The 18566-nt window shown below is 40.6% G+C and overlaps 1 protein-coding gene across 2 annotated transcripts in view; it reads left to right on the forward strand.

Moving 5' to 3' along the window:
• LOC112643346 (S-adenosyl-L-methionine-dependent tRNA 4-demethylwyosine synthase TYW1) overlaps positions 1-18566 on the forward strand; it is a 246258-nt gene that overhangs the window by 194791 nt on the left and 32901 nt on the right. The window contains exon 16 of one of the 2 annotated variants that reach the window (XM_035718168.2): positions 14833-15989. The exons of the other annotated variant lie outside the window; for it this stretch is intronic. Coding sequence (XP_035574061.1) covers positions 14833-15054 — 222 coding nt within the window. The 3' untranslated portion in view covers positions 15055-15989. Of the gene's footprint in view, positions 1-14832; positions 15990-18566 lie in introns of those variants that run through there. 2 annotated transcript variants of the gene reach the window in all.

Below are 18566 nucleotides of genomic sequence, written 5' to 3' on the forward strand. Positions count from 1 at the left end.
TATCTTTGGAATTTGCAAGCTTCACAATTAAATGTCGAGGTGTTGAACGGTTTTTATTGATTTTAGGGGGGGATCTCTCTATTTCCTGGATCTGAATGCCTGTTTCCCTTCCCAGATTAGGAAAGTTTTCAGCTAGAATTTGTTCAAATACATATTCTGGCCCTCTGTCCCTTTCGGCGCCCTCGGGAACCCCAATTAAACGTAGGTTTTTCTTCCTCAGGCTGTCGTTTATTTCCCTTAATCTATCTTCATGGTCTTTTAATTGTTTGTCTCTTTTTTCCTCAGTTTCCCTCTTTGCTATCAACTTGTCTTCTAGGTCACTCACTCGTTCTTCCACCTCGTTAACCCTCGTCGTTAGGACTTCTAGTTTGGATTGCATCTCATTCAATTGATTTTTAATTTCTGCCTGATTAGCTCTAAATTCTGCAGTCATGAAGTTTCTTGAGTCCTTTATACTTTTTTCTAGAGCCACCAGTAGCTGTATAATAGTGCTTCTGAATTGGCTTTCTGACATTGAATTGTAATCCAGATTTTGTAACTCTGTGGGAGAGAGGACTGTTTCTGATTCTTTCTTTTGAGGTGAGGTTTTCCTTCTAGTCATTTTGCTCAGTGCAGAGTGGCCAAAAGCAAGTTGTATTGGGAAAAAGAGAAAAAGAGAGGAGAGAAAGAAGGAAAGAAAAGAGAAAGAAAAAAAAGGGGAAGAAAAAGAAAAAAAAAACGAAAAAAAAAAGAAGAAAAAGAGAAAGAAGAAGAAAGGAGAAAAAAAAGGGGGTGGGGGAAGGAAACAAATCAAAAAGCCAAACAAAACAAAAACAAAAACAAAAACAAACAAACAAAAAAAGAACCACCGGGGAGTATCTTCTGATTCTGTGTTCTTTAAGTCCCTTGGCTTCTCCTGGAAGTTGTCCGTCTAGCTGGTGTTCTGGGGGAGGGGCCTGTTGTGCTGATTCTCAGGTGTTAGCAGTTGGGGGAGCTGCTGTGCCCCTGCCTGGTGCAGGGCTCAGTGGGGGTTGTTTACCCCCTGAGGCCGCAGGAGGAACAGCCCCAGTGGCGGGGCAGCTCTGGAAACCTGGATTCAGCTCCGGCAGGAACTCCGTCTGCAGCGCCTGGAGGCTCCGGGGCGGGGCCGCTGATCTGCTCAGCTCGGGGCAGGAGCGTCCTTGCTGTCCTGGGCCCTCCCGGCCTCTGCCTGTCCCGGGGGAGGCCGGATCCTGGGCTGTGTCCCGGCGCCCTGTGCTCCGGGGCCTGCGCTGTTGGATTCGCGCTCCCGGGCCGCGCAACCCCCTCCGCGGAGCTGCCGCCCGAGCCCCTCCGAGCTGCTCCTGGAACCGCGCAGCCCCCCTCCGCACGGAGCCTCTTCCTCTGCCCGAGCCCCTCCGAGCTGCTCCCGGGGCCGCGCAGCCCCCTCCGCGGAGCCGCCGCCCGAGCCCCTTCAGCTGCTCCGGGTCCCGCCGGGTCCCGCCGTGCGCGCTGCAGCCCTTAGGGAGCTCAGCGCACTCTCCTGGGCGCGCAGTTGCTGTTACTGTCCCCGGGAGCCCGAGGGCATCCTCGCCCTCCCGGGTCCTGCTCCACCTCCCTGGAGCCTCTTTCTGCCCGGGAAGGTCGGTGCAGCTCCTGCTCCTCCGGGACGGGGCTCTCCTGTCCTGGGGACACTCGCCCCGGCCTCAGCCCGGCTCCTCGCGGGGCCCCTCCCCCTTGGAGGCCTTTGTTTCTTTATTTCTTTTTCCCCGTCTTCCTACCTTGATAGAAGGGCGAACTCTTCTCACTGTAGCATTCCAGCTGGTCTCTCTTTAAATCTCAGGCCGAATTCATAGATTTTCAGGATAATTTGAAGGTTTTCTAGGTAGTTTGGTGGAGACAGGTGATTTGGAGACCCTGCTCTTCCGCCATCTTGCTCCTCCCTCCGTGATCTTGTTATTGTCATAGGTTTTATCACATGCAAAGCACTCTTAATTGTTATTGGGGTATTTTTTAATGAATTATTTTTTTTTTCACAACAGTTTTGTTATTTAGAAGTGATGTGTAGACTCTAGATAAAGGAGTTTCTGTTCCTGATAAGGAGTTTCTTTAGTGGATAGAAGGTTCGGTGAGTTTCTTTGACTTTGAACAAAGGAAGGATAAAACGGCCTTAAGTAAGTCAGCATATTTTAGTTCCAAGGTTGTGCTAGAGGGACAAAGAGTTAAGTACAGTTACCCACAGGAGACTGTCTACACGAGGAGAGTTGTCTGTGTGCTGTGGAAGGAAGGGCGGAATACAGTCACCCTTCTGCTGCTGTGCTTTCCATTAGCAGCTCAAATGGAACCTTGGACCTGTCAGTCTGCAAACTAATAAGACCATGATGAGTACAATATACTTTGATAATTTTACTTTAGAAACAGTAAAGTCCTTTTTCTCTGTGTATTGGTGATAATTCTATTAAGAGTGGATCACTGCCAGTGCCAACCAAGTAGTAGGTTGTAGGTATGGCTTGCAGAATCCATAAATCCAAAGCAGTGTTTTAAAACTTAATTCCTTATCTTAAAAAAAAAAGATATTTTATGTCTTAGTACATACAGTTTGTGATTTATGGAAAAATTGAGAAGGTTAGTACAGAGAGTTCCTCTATGCCCTAGATTTGCTGTTACGGACACCTTACATTGGTATAGTACATGTGTTACAATTAATGAACCAATATTGCTGCATTATTAGCTAAAGTCCATAGTTTAGATTTCCTTAGGTTTTGCCTAATGTCCTTTTTCTCTTCTGGGATCCCATCCAGAAGAGCACATTATATTTAATGTTCACATCTCTTTAGGCTCCTCTTGGCTATGGCATTTTCTGACTTTCCTTGTTTTTGATAACTTTGACAGCTTTGAGGAGTACTCATGAGGTATTTTATAGGAAATTTGTCCAGTGTTTTTCTCATAAGACTTGGGTTGTGGGTTTTTAGGAGGAAGACCACAGAGAAAAAGTGCCATTTTCATCATATTGAATCAGGAATGCATATTGCCAACCTGAGTTACAACTAGTGATGTTGACCTTGGTCAGCAAACTGACATAGTGTTTGTCAGGTTTCCACTGTAGAATTACTCTTCCCTTGCCCTTTCTGCACCTTTACTCTTTGGAAAGACATCACTATATGCAGCCCATATGTAAGGAGTGAGAATTATGTTCTACGTCCTTGAGGGTGAGATATCTACATAAATAGGTGTATCTCTTCACATTTATTACTTTATTCAATCATTTTTTTTAGTTTTTAAAAAGGTTTTATTAGAGAGAGAGAGCACACATCAGCAGGGGGGAGGGGGAGAGAGAGAGGTAGAATCAGACTCCCTGTTGAGCAAGGAGCCCCGTGCAGGACTCCCAATCCCAGGACCCTGAGATAATGACCTGAGCTGAAGACAGATACTTAACCAACTAAGCCACCCAGGCGCCCTCATTTTTTATAACAGTATGGACTCGTATTTATTTTATACTTTGGGTTATAATCCAATTCTACTTTATTTCTTTTCTTGTTCAAATTATTCTGGCTCTGACTACTGGGATCTCTTGTAGTTGGCTCTTGGGCTTCTTTAGCTTACTCCCATCAGTGTTCAGGGGTTTATCTGTTTTTGTTTTTAAGCACTTTCTTACTTTCTGGCTCTACAAGATGCTTCAGGCTCCTCCTGGATATTTCCTGCTCCAGTCTTAGAATCAGTAATTTCCTTCAGGAGCCTGGTTCCTTTTTTTGTAAAATGGTGTTAAGAAACCAAGATCTGGGTGAAGGTGTGCTTGTTGCTACTAGGATGTTATGTCTTTTTCCTTTCTTTTTGATTTTTATTTATTCATGAGAGAGAGAGGCAGAGACAGAGGCAGAGGAGAAGCAGGCTCCCTTTGGGGAGCCTGATACAGGACTCGATCCCAGGACCCCAGGATCACGACCTGAACTGAAGGCAGACGCTCAACCACTGAGCCACCCAGGTGCCCCAGGGTGTTGTTTCCTTTAAGCCCTCTAAAACGTGTTACAGAGCAAATAAATTGTGTGAATATTCTAGCCTTTGTATATACACATAGGCTGTAAATATTTCTACATGTATCTGTTTGTGTCTATATTAAGCTAAACATACTAATGTCTCAGACTCTAATCCATTGCCAACGTGACTCACTCTAGTCTTCCCTTTTGCTTATTTGTGAATTTCCTCTCCAACAGTGAGAAACCTAGCGCCTAATATCAATCATCTATTTACTTAATTGTTCAGTTCCAATATACATGGATAGCAGGATTAGAACTTTAAACCCTAGAATACAGTGCTTGTATGTAGTTCCTTTTGTTTTTAATCTTAGAGATAACACTCATTTCCAGAATTACTTAGGTCAGCACCTTTTCCTCTTCCTTTCCTTCAGTGAAGTTATTGCATACATTTGTAATATAGTTAGATTCTCACATACAGTCTGCTCCTCTTCCTGGGATCTCCTGACCTCTTAAATGATTTTTTTAAAAATTTTCATACTTTTATAGTATTTGTACTATAAAGTTGTAAAGGTTTTGAAAAGTACATAATATCATGAAAAGAGTGAACATCTTTTCATATGCTTATTTGCCATCTGTACATTTTCTTCAGCGAGGTGTCCTGATCTTTTACTCATTTTTAAATTAGATTTGTTATTTTCTTATTGTTAAGTTTTAGGAATTCTTTACATACTTTGGATACATGCCATTTATCAGATGTGTTTTGCAAATATTTTCTTCCAGCCTGTAATTTGACTCTCCATTCTCTTAACTGTACCTTTTTCAGAGCAAACATTTTTAATTTTAATAAAATCTGGCTTATCAACTTTTTCTTTCATGGGTGATGCTAGGTTTCCAAACTCAAGGTCACTTAGGTTTCATCCTATGTTATCTTCAAGAAGTTTTATAGTTTTATAGTACATGTTTAGGTCTAAGATCTTTGAAAGCTGTAAGATTTATATCGAGATTTTTTTTGTTTGGGTTTTTGTTTTTTGGGGTTGTTTGTTTATTTGTTGCATGTGGATATCAAGCTTTTGAAGTACATTTGTTGGAAAGATTATTCGTCCTCCATGAAATTGCCTGTGATCTGTTTTCAAAGATCAGTAGACTATATTTGTGTGGGTGTATCTGGCCTTTGTATTGTTTCACTGATCTATGTGTCCATTCTTTTGTCAATACTATGCAATCTTGGACAGCCCGGGTGGCTCAGTGGCTTAGCGCTTACCTTCAGCCCAGAGCCTGATCCTGGAGACCCAGGATCGAGTCCCATGTCACGCTCCCTGCTTAGAGCCTGCTTCTCCCTCTGCCTGTGTCTCTGCCCCTCTCTCTCTCTCGCTCTCTCTTATGAATAAATAAATAAAATATTTAAAAAAAAAAAGAAATGGTAAAAGAGGACCTTCTTGCTTTGATTCTGATTTTAGTTAGAAAGTGTTTGGTTTATCACCATTAAGTAGGAAGTTTACTGTAGTTTTGGTAGATGTGTATCAGGTTGAGGACATTTCCCTCTATTTCTAGTTTGATGAGAGTTTTATTTATTTATTTATTTTTGCTGAGAGTTTTAAATCATAAATCAGTTTGGATTTTTTTTTAAGATTTTATTTATTTATTCATGAAAGACAGAGAGAGAGAGAGAGAGAGGCAAAGACACAGGCAGAGGGAGAAGCAGGCTCCATGCAGGGAGCCCTATGTGGGACTTGATCTTGGGACTCCAGGATCACACCCTGGGCCGAAGGCAGGCACTAAACCGCCGAGCCACCCAGAGATCCCTGGATTTTTGTTATATACTTTTTATGCAATTATTGATATGATCATATTTTTCTTCTTTAGCCTATTGACATGATGTGTTACATTAATTGATTTTCAAATGTTGAACCGGCCTTGCCATACCTGGAATAAATTCCACTTGGTCATGGTGTTTAGTTTTTTAATACATTGTTGGATTTGAATTGCTAATATTTCATTGATTTTTACATATATGTTCATGACAGTTACTGTTTTGAAATTTCCTTTCTTTATAATGTCTTAATCTTGTTTTGGTATTAGGGCAATGCTGCTCTCATAGACTAAGTTAAGAAGTGTTTTCTTCGCTTCTGTTTCCTGGAATAGATAGTGAGAATTGGTGTTCTTTCTGAAATATTTGGTAGAATTCACCAGTGAACCTGTCTGAAATAGAATGTACTACAAGCCACTGCTTGTATCCACCTCTCAGCCTTTCTGACCAGCTCCTTTCTTTTTCCTTCCTTTCTTTTCTCTTGGCTTCTTTTGCTTCTTCATTTTTCATATCACCTGGTATGACTGCAGTAGCCCCAACTATGCTCGGTGCTCTGCTCAGTGCTCCACTGTTGCAGGCAGTCAGGTGCATTTTGAAGTCTGTGTGATCTTTGCCTCCTCTTACCCAAAGAACAAACAATGCAGTTGTAGTTAGGAGCAAAATCCATAAATCTAGGAGACTCAAGTACTACCACATCACTCTTTTGTGTGTGTGTGTGTGTTCCAAACTGCCCTGGGATTTTCTCTACTTCTTCCCAGTTCACATGTACTTCTGCATTATGAGAAGGCTGGCAGTCTCTCCTTCATCCTCTGACCAGTGGATGGTTGGTTTGTCAGTGTTACTGTATGTTTGGTGGACCAAACTTAGGAAATAACTGACACTAAGATCATAACTTCTTTTTTTAATTTTTATTTATTTATGATAGTCACACACACACACGCACACACGCACACACAGAGGCAGAGACACAGGCAGAGGGAGAAGCAGGCTCCATGCACCAGGAGCCCGATGTGGGATTCCCGGGTCTCCAGGATCGCGCCCTGGGCCAAAGGCAGGCGCCAAACCGCTGCGCCACCCAGGGATCCCAAGATCATAACTTCTTAAGAGTGTGAAAATTCAAATGAAATGAATGAGTCCTTTTTTTTTTTGGTTAGTTTCTTTTTTATTTTTGTATTATTCTATGTTGTCCATTGTATGTGGACTTTGAGTTCTGGCTGTAATTTTACCCAAAGAAAGGGCTGATCTTTGCCCTCAGCTTCTAGGAGGTGATTTCCAAGCTCTTGGAATGTCCTGCCTATGAAGAGTGTCTTTGTTTATCTGGGGACCTTGGGTCACACTTGATTGTTACACTAAGCATGTGATTTGGGGTAGGTACTTGACCTTCAGAGGAGCTGGAAACTAAAGTCAGCCACTCCACAATTAACTATGTCTAGGTGACCAAGTCCCTGTTACAACTCTGGACATTGGGGTGCCTGGGTGGCTTAGTCAGTTAAGTGTCCGATTCTTGATTTTGGCTCAGGTCATGATCTCAGGGTTACGAGATCGAACCCTATGTAGGGCTCCACTCTGGGTGTGGAGCCTGCTTAAGATTCTCTCTCTCCTGCTCTGTCCCTTCACACTTCCCTTTAAAAAACAAAAGCAAAAAAGCAAGCCTGGACATCAAGGCTCAGGTGAGCTTCCTACATTGGCAGCACTCCATGCCTCTTCTTGGTGAGATTAGCTCTGACCACTACTCCAGTGAAAGAGGACGGCTGGAAACTTCGTGCATGGAACCTCTCCTAGAGTCAGTCCCCATGTGGGTCTTCCCTTGGCTGATTTTAATCTGTGTCCTTCTGCTGTAATAAGCCATACTATGCATAACAGTGCTCAGTGAATTCTGTGGGTCCTTTTAGTGAATTGTCAAGCTGAAAGTGGTCTTGGGAACCCCTAAATTTACAATTGACAATTGATGACAGAAGTTAGGGTGGTCTTGGGGGACAACTTTGTAGTTATCTATCTGTTTTCAAATCCCAGATTCACCATTTCTCATTTTTCTTATCTAAAAAAAATAATGATACTCTGTTTTACAGGGTTATTGTGATGACTAAATAAAGTGACAAATATGAAGCAACTAGGATAGTGCCTTACCTATAACAGGCTTTTAATAAAGGGTCTTCCAAGACTAAAGGTGCTGATAATTTGACTTTTCAATAAAGAAAATACTACGGTATCACGTGGAGGAATATTTCCACAAAGTATCTCCAATGGTGACTTTAATAAATAGCTCTTAATCTGCTCTTTTTAACTCCTATGCAGGATTTCCTCATTTTTTAATTCTTGGGTGTATAAAAATACATGCCTTTGAATGATTAGGACTTTTCCAGTAGCTACATAGCATTTATAATTTAAAAGCTGGAATAACTTGGGATGCCTGGGTGGCTCAGCAATTGGCTCATGGTGTGACCCCGGGGTCCTGGAATCGAGTCCCGCATCAGGCTCCCTCCGAGGAGCCTGCTTCTCCATCTGCCTGTGTCTCTGCCTCTCTCTGTGTCTCATGAATAAATAAATAAAAATCTTTAAAGAAAAAAGAAGCTGGAATAACTTTAGCACAGCATAGTTGAGGCATGAGATTGACAGGCTGAATGGTAAGAATTTTTGTTTGTGACATTTTGAGTTTGAAGTAGCTGTGGATATAGACTTGTCTATATGGAAGATACTGTTGAAACTAATAGGAAGTCAGTTATTCATCTACAAAAAAAAAGGCAGAGTGCTCACCTATACTGCCTAAACTATTAGGAACCTGTTAAGATAATGGGAGGAATATTTCTCACTGTGGCAGTTTTATTTTTTTAATTATTATTTTGCCAGACAGGATGAAAGCTGTATAAGCAAAACAGAACCAATCAAAAGCAGAGCAGGCTGACTTTAGAGGTCTGCATATAAACCTTTTGTTCCCCTTGCATTTGCTTTGGAACAGTCTCTGTTGTGCTGTGGTAGAGAAATAATTAATAGACAGCATTCTTCTCCTCCATGTGCTCATTGTTTAGACTTTATGCTGAGGAAGGTTGAAGGACACTGAGAATTTGGAGCATACAAATTATTTTCGGTGACTTTTAGATCAGTTAAACAAAGGGAATTACCTTGGAAATATTATACTTAAATAAATTCAGGGGTGAAAAAGTCTTTTTGCACTCCAAGATACTTGAAACACACCATGGTTCTTATTAGTTCTGTCATTTTTCTGGTTTGATGGCTAACAGTGTGTGATAGTGTAATGACCACAGGCTCTTGAACACCCACAAATTTGAATCTTGGCTCTCCCATTTACAAGAGGATAGGACCTTTGTCATATTTGTTACTTAGCTTTTTTGGACTTTTGCCCTTGTTTTAAAGATGAGAATCCAACCACATGAGTTTTGTTTAAGTGGATTAGACAAGCCAGAGAACCAAACATAGTGCCTAGTGCATAATAGGATGCTTCATAAATATTGGTCACTGCCATTGTCATGCAAATCTTTCCTCCACCCTGTTTGTTGGCTTGGGTTGTTAATAATATGCTCTTCCCTTGCTTTGAGAGATTGGTCATTACTATTTTAAATTTTGTTTTTTAGTTTTATCAGAATTCTACCTAGATAGTTTAAAAAGTGAAAGTTTATTATAAAAATCAGCAATTCCTTATATTTTCCTCAAACATACCTGCTTTACTTCCTCAAGCAACAACCACTTTCAGCTTTGTGTAACTGGTATTTGTCATTACATCTCTAAATAACATGCTTAATATTTCACTTCATGAAATTTTTCCCAAATTATTGCATTGAGGATTTCCTCCTTTCTATTTTTTTCTCCTTTCTTTCAAAAACTAGTCTTACTTTAATAAAATTGGGTCTCTTGATCTAATCCTTTAGTTTTTTATTTTTATTTTTTCAGTACCCTCTCTCCTGTTTTCTATCATTTTTACTCTACATTCTAGGAAATTCTCTTAAGTTTTTTTTTCTTAACTGTGAATCTTTCGTCTTATTCCTATAGTTTTAAAACCTAAGATTCTTTTCATTCCTTGAGTGTCTTCTTTTTATAGGGTAAAATTTTTTTATGGATTCAGATTATCTCATTTTTCTGATAGTTGTTTTAGTTTAGTTGTTTGGGTTTTTGTTTTGTTTTGTTTGCTGTTTTCTCCTTGCCTATGCTTTGTTTACTCTGTTACTCTTTTCCTTTGGTTTATTTTTAGTTCTCTTATTAGAAGTTTTCTTTAGATGGTCACTAGTTGTCTGCTCATATCTAAATGGGAGACTAAAAAATATACTGAATGTCCCTAAGTGAGTGGAATGGGCTTGATTTTATCTTAAAGAAATCTAGCAGAATCATTTCCTTAGGAAAACTCAAACTACTTTTCATTCAGTGCTCTTGGACCGGCCAGAAGGTCTCCTGTTTTTCCCCAGGCTGCATGACCATCAGCGATCAGGAAACGGGCAGGGAATAGGGCTGTCCTGAGCTCTCATTTTTGGTATGATAGCCCTGTTCTCAGCTCTACCTGCTACCCCATAATCCTTGGATTTTTCTCTCTATTGTCTTATGGGAATAAACCTCCTGTCTTCTACTGGGACGGGGGCTGGGTAGATTGGGCAGCTGCTCAGCTGTGTTTATGTACAGGATGTGGAGGGAACTTGGGATTCTAACCATTATACATAGAATATAAATCTATCTTTGGGTTTTTTTTTTTTGTGTGTGTGTGTGTGTGTGTGTGTGTGTGTGTGTGTATGGTGCAGGGAGTTGGTGCTTCTACTCCCACTTCCAGAAGTGACTGGGCCACCAGTTTCTGGGCCTTTGGGGAATTCTGAGGCATAAATTGGGTCAAATCTTGAATTTTTCTATTGTTTTTTTTTTTTAATATTTTATTTATTCATGAGAGACACATAGAGAGAGGCAGAGACTTAGGGAGAGGGAGAAGCAGGCTCCCTGCCGTGAGCCTGATGTGGGACTCTATCCCAGGACTCCGGGATCATGACCTGAGCCGAAGGCAGATGCTCAACCACTGAGCTACCCAGGTGCCCTGAATCTTGGATTTTTCTATTTGCTAGCTTAAGATGCAGTTCTCTTGGGTCTGCTAGCCCGTTATTGCTCATCTTTCATCTTTCCATCTTCTAAAACTTTGATGGTGTTTTCTCCTGATCTCTTTGCTTTCACAGGTAATAGATCTTTTAGGTATGCCTTTAGTGTCGCTTTAGTGGGATATCCAGAAGCAAAAGTACATGCGTTTAATCTGTCTTTAATAAAATCTTTTTAAACATCAAAATAATAAAGAATTTATTTGTCATTATTCTTTTCAACGAAATTTTTCCTCTGTGAAAAAGAGAAAATGATGAGAATAAGACCCTTCATGCTGTAGTTTTGGACAACCGGAACACTGGCTTATCTACCCAACAAGGCCACAGATCTTTAGCAGCCTGGCTTTATTTAGCTAGGGCTATACCTTATTGCACTTGTAGTGTGTTTTTGAGATCATCTGTGACCTTTTGAGTCTCTTTGTAATTCTGCAGAGATTTGCCTCTTTCCTTACTGTTGGATCTGAGGAATTCTTGAACTAGGGTAACCTCAAATTTTGTGATTGGGGCTTTTGTTCTTCTGTTTATGTATCTGTGTCTTTCAGCAGTATTTTTCTGCCAGTCATATCAGATTTTGCCCTTTTAACTTCTGCCTTTTTGCATGAACAGTTTGACTTTGAGTTATTATTTAGTATTCTCAGATTGTCTTGAGGGGGCATGCTTAGGTTCATTTTTGTCTTAGGAGTCTGATGGCTTAGTGTTAATTTAAGAGTAACCCACTGGTCTAGACTGAATGTTTATGTCCCTTCAGAATTCACATGTTGAAGACCTAGCATTTGAGACAAGGCCTGTAAGGAAATAATTAAGGTTAAGTGAAGGTCATAAAATGAGGTCCTGATGTGACAGGATTGGTGTCCTTGTAAGATGAGATACCTCCACATGCACTGAGAAAGGAACCTTGAAGCCAGAGTGAGAAGGTAGCCATCTACTGGAAGCTTCTTCTTTGACTTCTAGCCTCCAGAACTGTAGGAAAGTTAACGTCCACCATTTAAGCCATCCAGTCTGTGGTATTTTGTTATGGTAGCCCACATAGCTAATACACCTGTCATGTGTTACATCTGCTTGGGCTTCTAGTTTATTTTCTTAGACGTTGGCAATCAGAGTTGTCAGTTGTCAGATGTTAGCTTACACTTGTCATATTTGTGCAACTGACTTCCTCTATTTTAAGCCGGAGTTAGGATTCTGTAGTCAGAGGAGACCAGATCTAACTGCATTAGGGATTAGGGAACCTAGCAGCCTGCAGCAGGTGACCTTTTTTTTTTTTTTTTAATGAGATCATTGCCTATAGTTTTGTGAAAGTTGTGTTTCCAGAGGATGTGTGCATGTTTGTGTGTACCAGACTAAGAAAATATGTTTCTTATTTTAAGTTGTGGTGGAAAAAGATTTTAAGTCTGTTGGTCTAGTTTAAGCTAATCCTTTAGTCCCTGTTAGAATACCCATGACAAGTGATGATAGTGGAGTTTGAGGGAAAAGGAAGACCTAGAGATCTAAACCCCAAAGGGAGAGGCATAGGGAAGAGGAGAATTCAGTTATCTGCTTCACCCAACAAGTGAAGCAGAGCACCCCGGGAGGATTTTTCTAGTGGGACCAAACTTCTGGAGGGCTTGGGAGTGATTTATCACATCTTTCTCTGCACTCCCAAAGTGCCTTGTGCCTACCCTCACTCACTGCACACCCTAGGTTATTATTATCATTATTTCTTCAATGTCTGTGACTAAGCCAAGTCCATAGTTAGCACTCCATAACTGGTATAGGTGGGAATAAATGATAGCCATCATTATTGGCCTTATTTTACTGTCATACACGGTAATGACATGTAACTCCTGCATTAGCTGGAGTGTTACCCCAATTCCAGTAAGGTCTGAGTATTGCACCTCCTCTAGTGAATACACTGTGAAAACAGCACATTGAAGCCAATAGTAGCAAAAGCCCATTCTCTGTCTCAAGATGTTAGTAGAACAGGTGGAAATGTTCTTCATCGTGTGGTCCTCTAGCTTTGTTAAGAGGTGAGGAGAAAGAGGCTAGGCCTTTGTATGTCCTAAGTGCCAGCATAACTTATAAGTCAGATATATTTGCAAAGCCAGCAGTTGATATGGGGTAGAAGGGGCTAAGGAGGTAACTACAGAAACAATTCTAATATGTTGTGGGCCAAGTTCAGGATAGTGAGGTCATGTGGCAGGTGAACTGTCATCATCTAGAGGGATTCAGGAAGACTTTCCAGAGCAAAGGGGGTTTATGAGGGAACCTGAGGCATGAGTAGGTGTTAATCAGACAGAAGGAGTAGGATAGGAATCACACGAGAGGGGGTTTACCTCATGAAGAGCCTCCAGATGGAGGTTTGATATTTATACTGTCCGTTCTCCGTAATGGGGCTCTATTCTGTTGTAGGCATAGTGAGCTCAGAATCTCAGTCTACAGAAGGTAGAAGCAGCCAAAACTGGCATCAAAATCCATCAGCAGGAGGACCATCACAGAGTCTCAGTAGTGAGGACCTGTGTTAGGGTGGTGTCAAGACAATAGAAATACTGCTAAGGAGGAATCCACAGGGCCTGACGTTTTTTGGATAGGAGGAGCCAGGGAGGGGTCAGGGCACTTTTGATTCTGGACTTCTGAGGCTCAGTATCCAGGGATGACTGATGGTTTTCATGGTACTAAAGAATATTTGAGAGCAGTCTGTCTTGGGAGGGAAAATGATGGGGAGATGGAGATTTTGTATATTGGGTTGTAGAGTTCATAGAAACCCTTGGGGCACCATTTCAAAGAATAGTCTTATTAGAAGAAAATTTCTCATGATTCATCGATAGACTAAACTTTTCCATTTATTTGGTTTTTTTTTTTCCCCCACTAGAAACCTCTTAGCTGTTGGGTAAAAAAATCACATGTAACTGAAATTTAGCATATTTTAATATTCTGGATCCAGGAAGCTATACATTTTCAGTATTTCTCTCAGGTAGAACATGAAATTGTTACTTCACTTGGTTTGTAATCAGGGCTTTTTAGAAGACAGCAGCTTAACCGAACGATTTGTCTGTTCATAAATCAGGTATCTATGTGTTATATATTTACACAAATGAGTTCCAAATAGATGCTTTGAGTCAAAAAGCCTTCACAGTTCAAATAGTAATACCTTCAGAGCTTCATCAATTTATTTTGTTTTCTTCATTCCTGGTCATTATTATGTAATGACTTTTGAGAAGCAATTTTCTTAAGAGGACAAATTGGATTATTCCCCTTTAGTCAATTGAAATTCTTAACAAGGCTTTCCACTAATGAAGTACTGTATCCATGTTAGGTTAAACAGGCCAGTTTGAGCCATTTAGTTAGCATTTCAGAATTAGGAGTCATTGATTAAAGCTTCACTAATAACTCAAGGAAAGTTTAATAATAAAATGAATTCTAGGAAATCCCTGGGTGGCTCAGTGGTTTGGCACCTGCCTTTGGCCCAGGGTGCTATCCTAGAGTCCCGGGATCGAGTCCCACGTCAGGCTCCTGGCATGGAGCTTGCTTCTCCGTCCTCCTGTGTCTCTGCCTCTCTCTCTGTCTATCATAAATAAATAAATCTTTAAAAAACATAAATAAAATGAATTCTACTAGGTGCTGCTAACACAACCAAGAAAATTCATACCAAATAAAAAGTGGCAACAACAGGAATTAGAATTAGCTAGTCAATTAACACATGATAATGCCAAAAAAATTTAATTAACCTTCTTTCAGTGATACTGCTGAAGATGAACTTGACTTGCAATTCCAGGATGAGTTCTTTATTCAGCAGTTGGGTCTTCCACGTCCAGCATGGCAGCAGTCCTAGGGGAAAAGAACACCCCGCCCCCCCCGCCCTTCGACTGTCGTTCATTCTGCTTTCATATGGAACTATATTTGGAGCATGAAAGAACTTACTTTAACTTGATAGGGAGAAAATAAATCAGGCTTATTTTTGAATTTTTAAAATATTTATTATTATTTTATTTTTAATGGATGTTTTTACTTCTGACATGACTGCACTGTTTCTTTCCAGTTTAAGATAGGTAGAGAATGGTGGACATGGATCGATTATAACCGCTTCCAAGAGCTCGTGCAGGGATATGAAGATAGTGGTGGATCAGCAACTTTCAGCGCAGAGGATTATATGGCGAAAACTCCTCACTGGGCATTATTTGGTGCCAGTGAAAGAGGTTTTGATCCCAAGGACACACGATATCAGAGAAAGAACAAATCAAAGGATATTTCTGGATGTTGAGATTATCTGACTGCAGGTTACTGAAGGACAAGAACTGATGGCCCCAGAAGGTTCTCACCCTCCATGGTGATTTTTCTCAAGGACACATTACACAATTATATTTCATGTAGAGGAGATTGTAAGGCTGCACATGGGGACACGAGTCACGTCCCAGGGTTGGGACTCAGCCCCACCATTTCTTTCCACAGCTCAGTCCCTCTCTTGATTGGACTTCTTAGAGGACCATCATTTCAGGGATACAGTCATTAGAATGGAGCTGATGGTTCTGAGTTATAATTTGTCAGACTCGCTAAGATGCTATTCCAGGGGGTGTTGTAAGGAATGAATATGGGTTTCTCTTCCCCCTCCTGGGCTGTTGGCCTCTGGATTGTTCCACCCCAAGGTAAGTGTATCTGCTCCCTCCAGGACCTCCATCTCTTCCTTGTATCTAAGATAACACTTCCCGGGAGTCATTCAAGTTGTCATAATTCTTGATTATTTTTCAATACCATATAGATTACATTAAATTTTTGCTTAGTGCCAGCCCTTTATGGAATTGAATTGGTCTAAATATACTACTAGATCTCATTCCATTCTCATACAAATTGCCAGAGAAGGTATGTGGGGGCTGTATTAATGTCAGAACTCTTCTGTAGGAGGAATGGCCCTGTGATGCCATAGAGTAATTAGTGTCAGACAGACTTTGAAACTCAGTGCAGTTTGCTTTTGGTTTAAAAAGTCAGTGTTTAAGCTCTAACCTACCCACAGAGCAGGTCCCTACTTTCTTTTCCTTCTTATAGCCCAAGCTACTTTACACAATCTGTTCTTTTAGGGTTCAAGTTTTTTGATTGAAAACATCATTAAATGCTCAATAGTTTTTAAAAATATCATAGTTATTTTTTAAAATTCCTATATCCTAAAAATTTAATTAATAAAATCTTTTGTAAAGAGTAAAATTTTCTTTTGAGTGTTTATTTTAAAGATGTTTCTAGTCCTGTGGTTCGAAGCCCTATCAGATAGACCTCCTCCTTATGTAACAGCTATTTTATAACCCTCTATTTTCTGCTGAAGTAAAATTCCTAGATAATATAACCTGCCTACTTGCTCAGTTGAATAACTAGGCTCTGTATTTATTTCTAAGTGATAGAGTCAGAACCCTTCTCTGTTGTGACATGGGAGGGGAAGGTGGCAAAGTATCACAGAAATCATCTTCAAACTTCTATTTGGTCTCTTGTTCTGGTGACTTAGGAGACAGACAAGAGACAGGAGTGGTGCAAGCCAGTGAGGCAAGATCACATTGAAACCTGGATGAGTTAGTATTCATTGAACAGAGATGCAAAAACACCCTAAAGTGGAATGAAGTTAAAAAAGCAAGAGCTTATGCCGAGGCTGGGAGGCTGGAGGCAGAACATGCAGGGCTTTGGACTATTGTCAATCTCTTTTTTAACCACAGTAAGGACTTTAGTGAACCCACTTTCCCTCTAAAACAAAGAAAATATAGGCAAAGTGACTAAAAATCAGTGAATTTTAGAATTTTGACACTTAACCAAATCTTCACAATGAATTGAAAATCAACTTTAAGAGATAAATCAATAAAATTAATTGTCAACTTCTTATCACAAACTGTGAAGGCAGGGTACTGGTTGGCTCAGTGGTTAAGTGTCTCTCTGCCTTTGGCTCAGGTCATGATCCTGGAGTCCTGGAATCGAGTCCCACATCAGACTTCCGGCAGGGAGCCTGCTTCTCCCTCTGCCTGTGTCTCTCTGTGTCTCTCATGAATAAATAAAATCTTTAAAAGAGAAGGAAAGAAACCGTGGAGGCCAAAGTACAGTGGGTTGGTTTATCTTCAGAGGGCTGAAAGAAAAGACTTTCAACCAACAATTCTTTGTCTAAATCCTCTTTCAAAAATAAAGAAAAAAAAATAAAGAAGAAATTAAGACATTTCCAGGAAAACAAAAAGTGAGAGAATTCACCTGCAAACCTGCCCCACAAGGACTACTGAAGGGGGGGATCCTTCAGGCTCTGATGAAAAGCACGCTAGGCACTAACTAAAAACCATGTGAGGAAGTAAAGAGCAGTAGTAAAAGCAACTACATAGGTTTTATAAAGGACAGTATAAACGTATTTTGGTAACTCCTATTACAAAAGACAACGGCCTAAAGCAGTAATTACAGAACTACATTGATGCACATGTAAAGTTGTAATTTATAGGACAGTAATAGGTCAAAGGGGTATGGAGGGAACACAGGCATATTGGAGCAACTATTGACTACCTACTAGAGAAATTAGGTTAGTATGAAATCAAAGTAGACTGTTTCAAGTTAAGACGCTGATTGTAATCCCAAGAGCAGCCACTGTGAGAATAAATTTTTTAATTATGGTAAAAGAATATCATTCTGTCCCCAATTCCTATGTGTGGGCTTTTTCCCCACACCAAGCACATCTCCCACACCAGCTGGGTCTTCTACAATTCAATTAAATCCTGACACTGTCTATCCAGAGATAATGTGAGATTACCACAGGTTAAGGGCTCAGTCTCACAAGGCTGCCCCCCATCCCTTCAGATGCCAGTAGCCAACCTGGGTCATCACCTGGGCTGACCCTTGGCTATAAATTAGAGGTTCTCACAACTATCTCCTTGGGTTTGATTAATTTGCTAGAGCAGCTCACAGAACTCAGAGAAACGTTTTACTAGATTACTGGTTTATTGTAAAAGGATGTAACTCAGGAACATCCAGATGGAAGAGGAGATGCATAGGGCAAGATCTGGGGAATAGGTAGCAGAGCTTCATTTCATGCCTTCTCTGAGCACTCCACTTTACCAGTAGTAGCTTTACCATTAGCTCCATGCATTTACCAACTCTGAAGCTCTCTGAACCCTGACCTTTTGAGTTTTTACAGAGGCTTTATTACGTAGGCATGGTTGATTTAATCATTGGTCATTGGCAATGAACTCAATCTCTAGTCCCTCTCCCCTCCCTAGAGGTTCTGGAGGCTAGACTAAAAGTTCCAACCCTCTAATCACCAGGTTGGTTCCCCTGGCTGCGAACCTCTGTCCTTAGGTTGCCTAAGGGTTTTCCAAAAGTCACTTCATTAACCTAACAAAAGAGATCTTTTCTGCTCTCAGCATTTAGGAAAAAATCCAAGGATTTTAGAGCTCTGTGCCAGGAACAAGGACAAAGACCAAGTAAATATTTATTATAAATCACAATGTCACAAACAGCAAGGGAATTTAAAAGGTACCCTAGAGAGTATCTATTTAACACCAAAAAAAGACAGCAAGAGGAATAGAACAACAAAGAGCTAAGACTTCAAAAACAAATAGCAAAAATGTCAGGCATACATTCTACCTCTGGGTGAGTATATTATGTAAATGGATTAAATACCCCCAAACAAAAGAAAGGGTTGGCAAAATAGATTTATTTATTTTTTAAAGATTTATTTATTCATGAGAGACACACTGAGAGAGAGAGAAGCAGAGACATAGGCAGAGGGAGAAGCAGGCTCCTTACAGGGAGCCTGATGTGGGACTC

This window comes from Canis lupus, chromosome 6, assembly GCF_003254725.2.
Source record: "Canis lupus dingo isolate Sandy chromosome 6, ASM325472v2, whole genome shotgun sequence".
Lineage (NCBI taxonomy): Eukaryota > Metazoa > Chordata > Mammalia > Carnivora > Canidae > Canis > Canis lupus.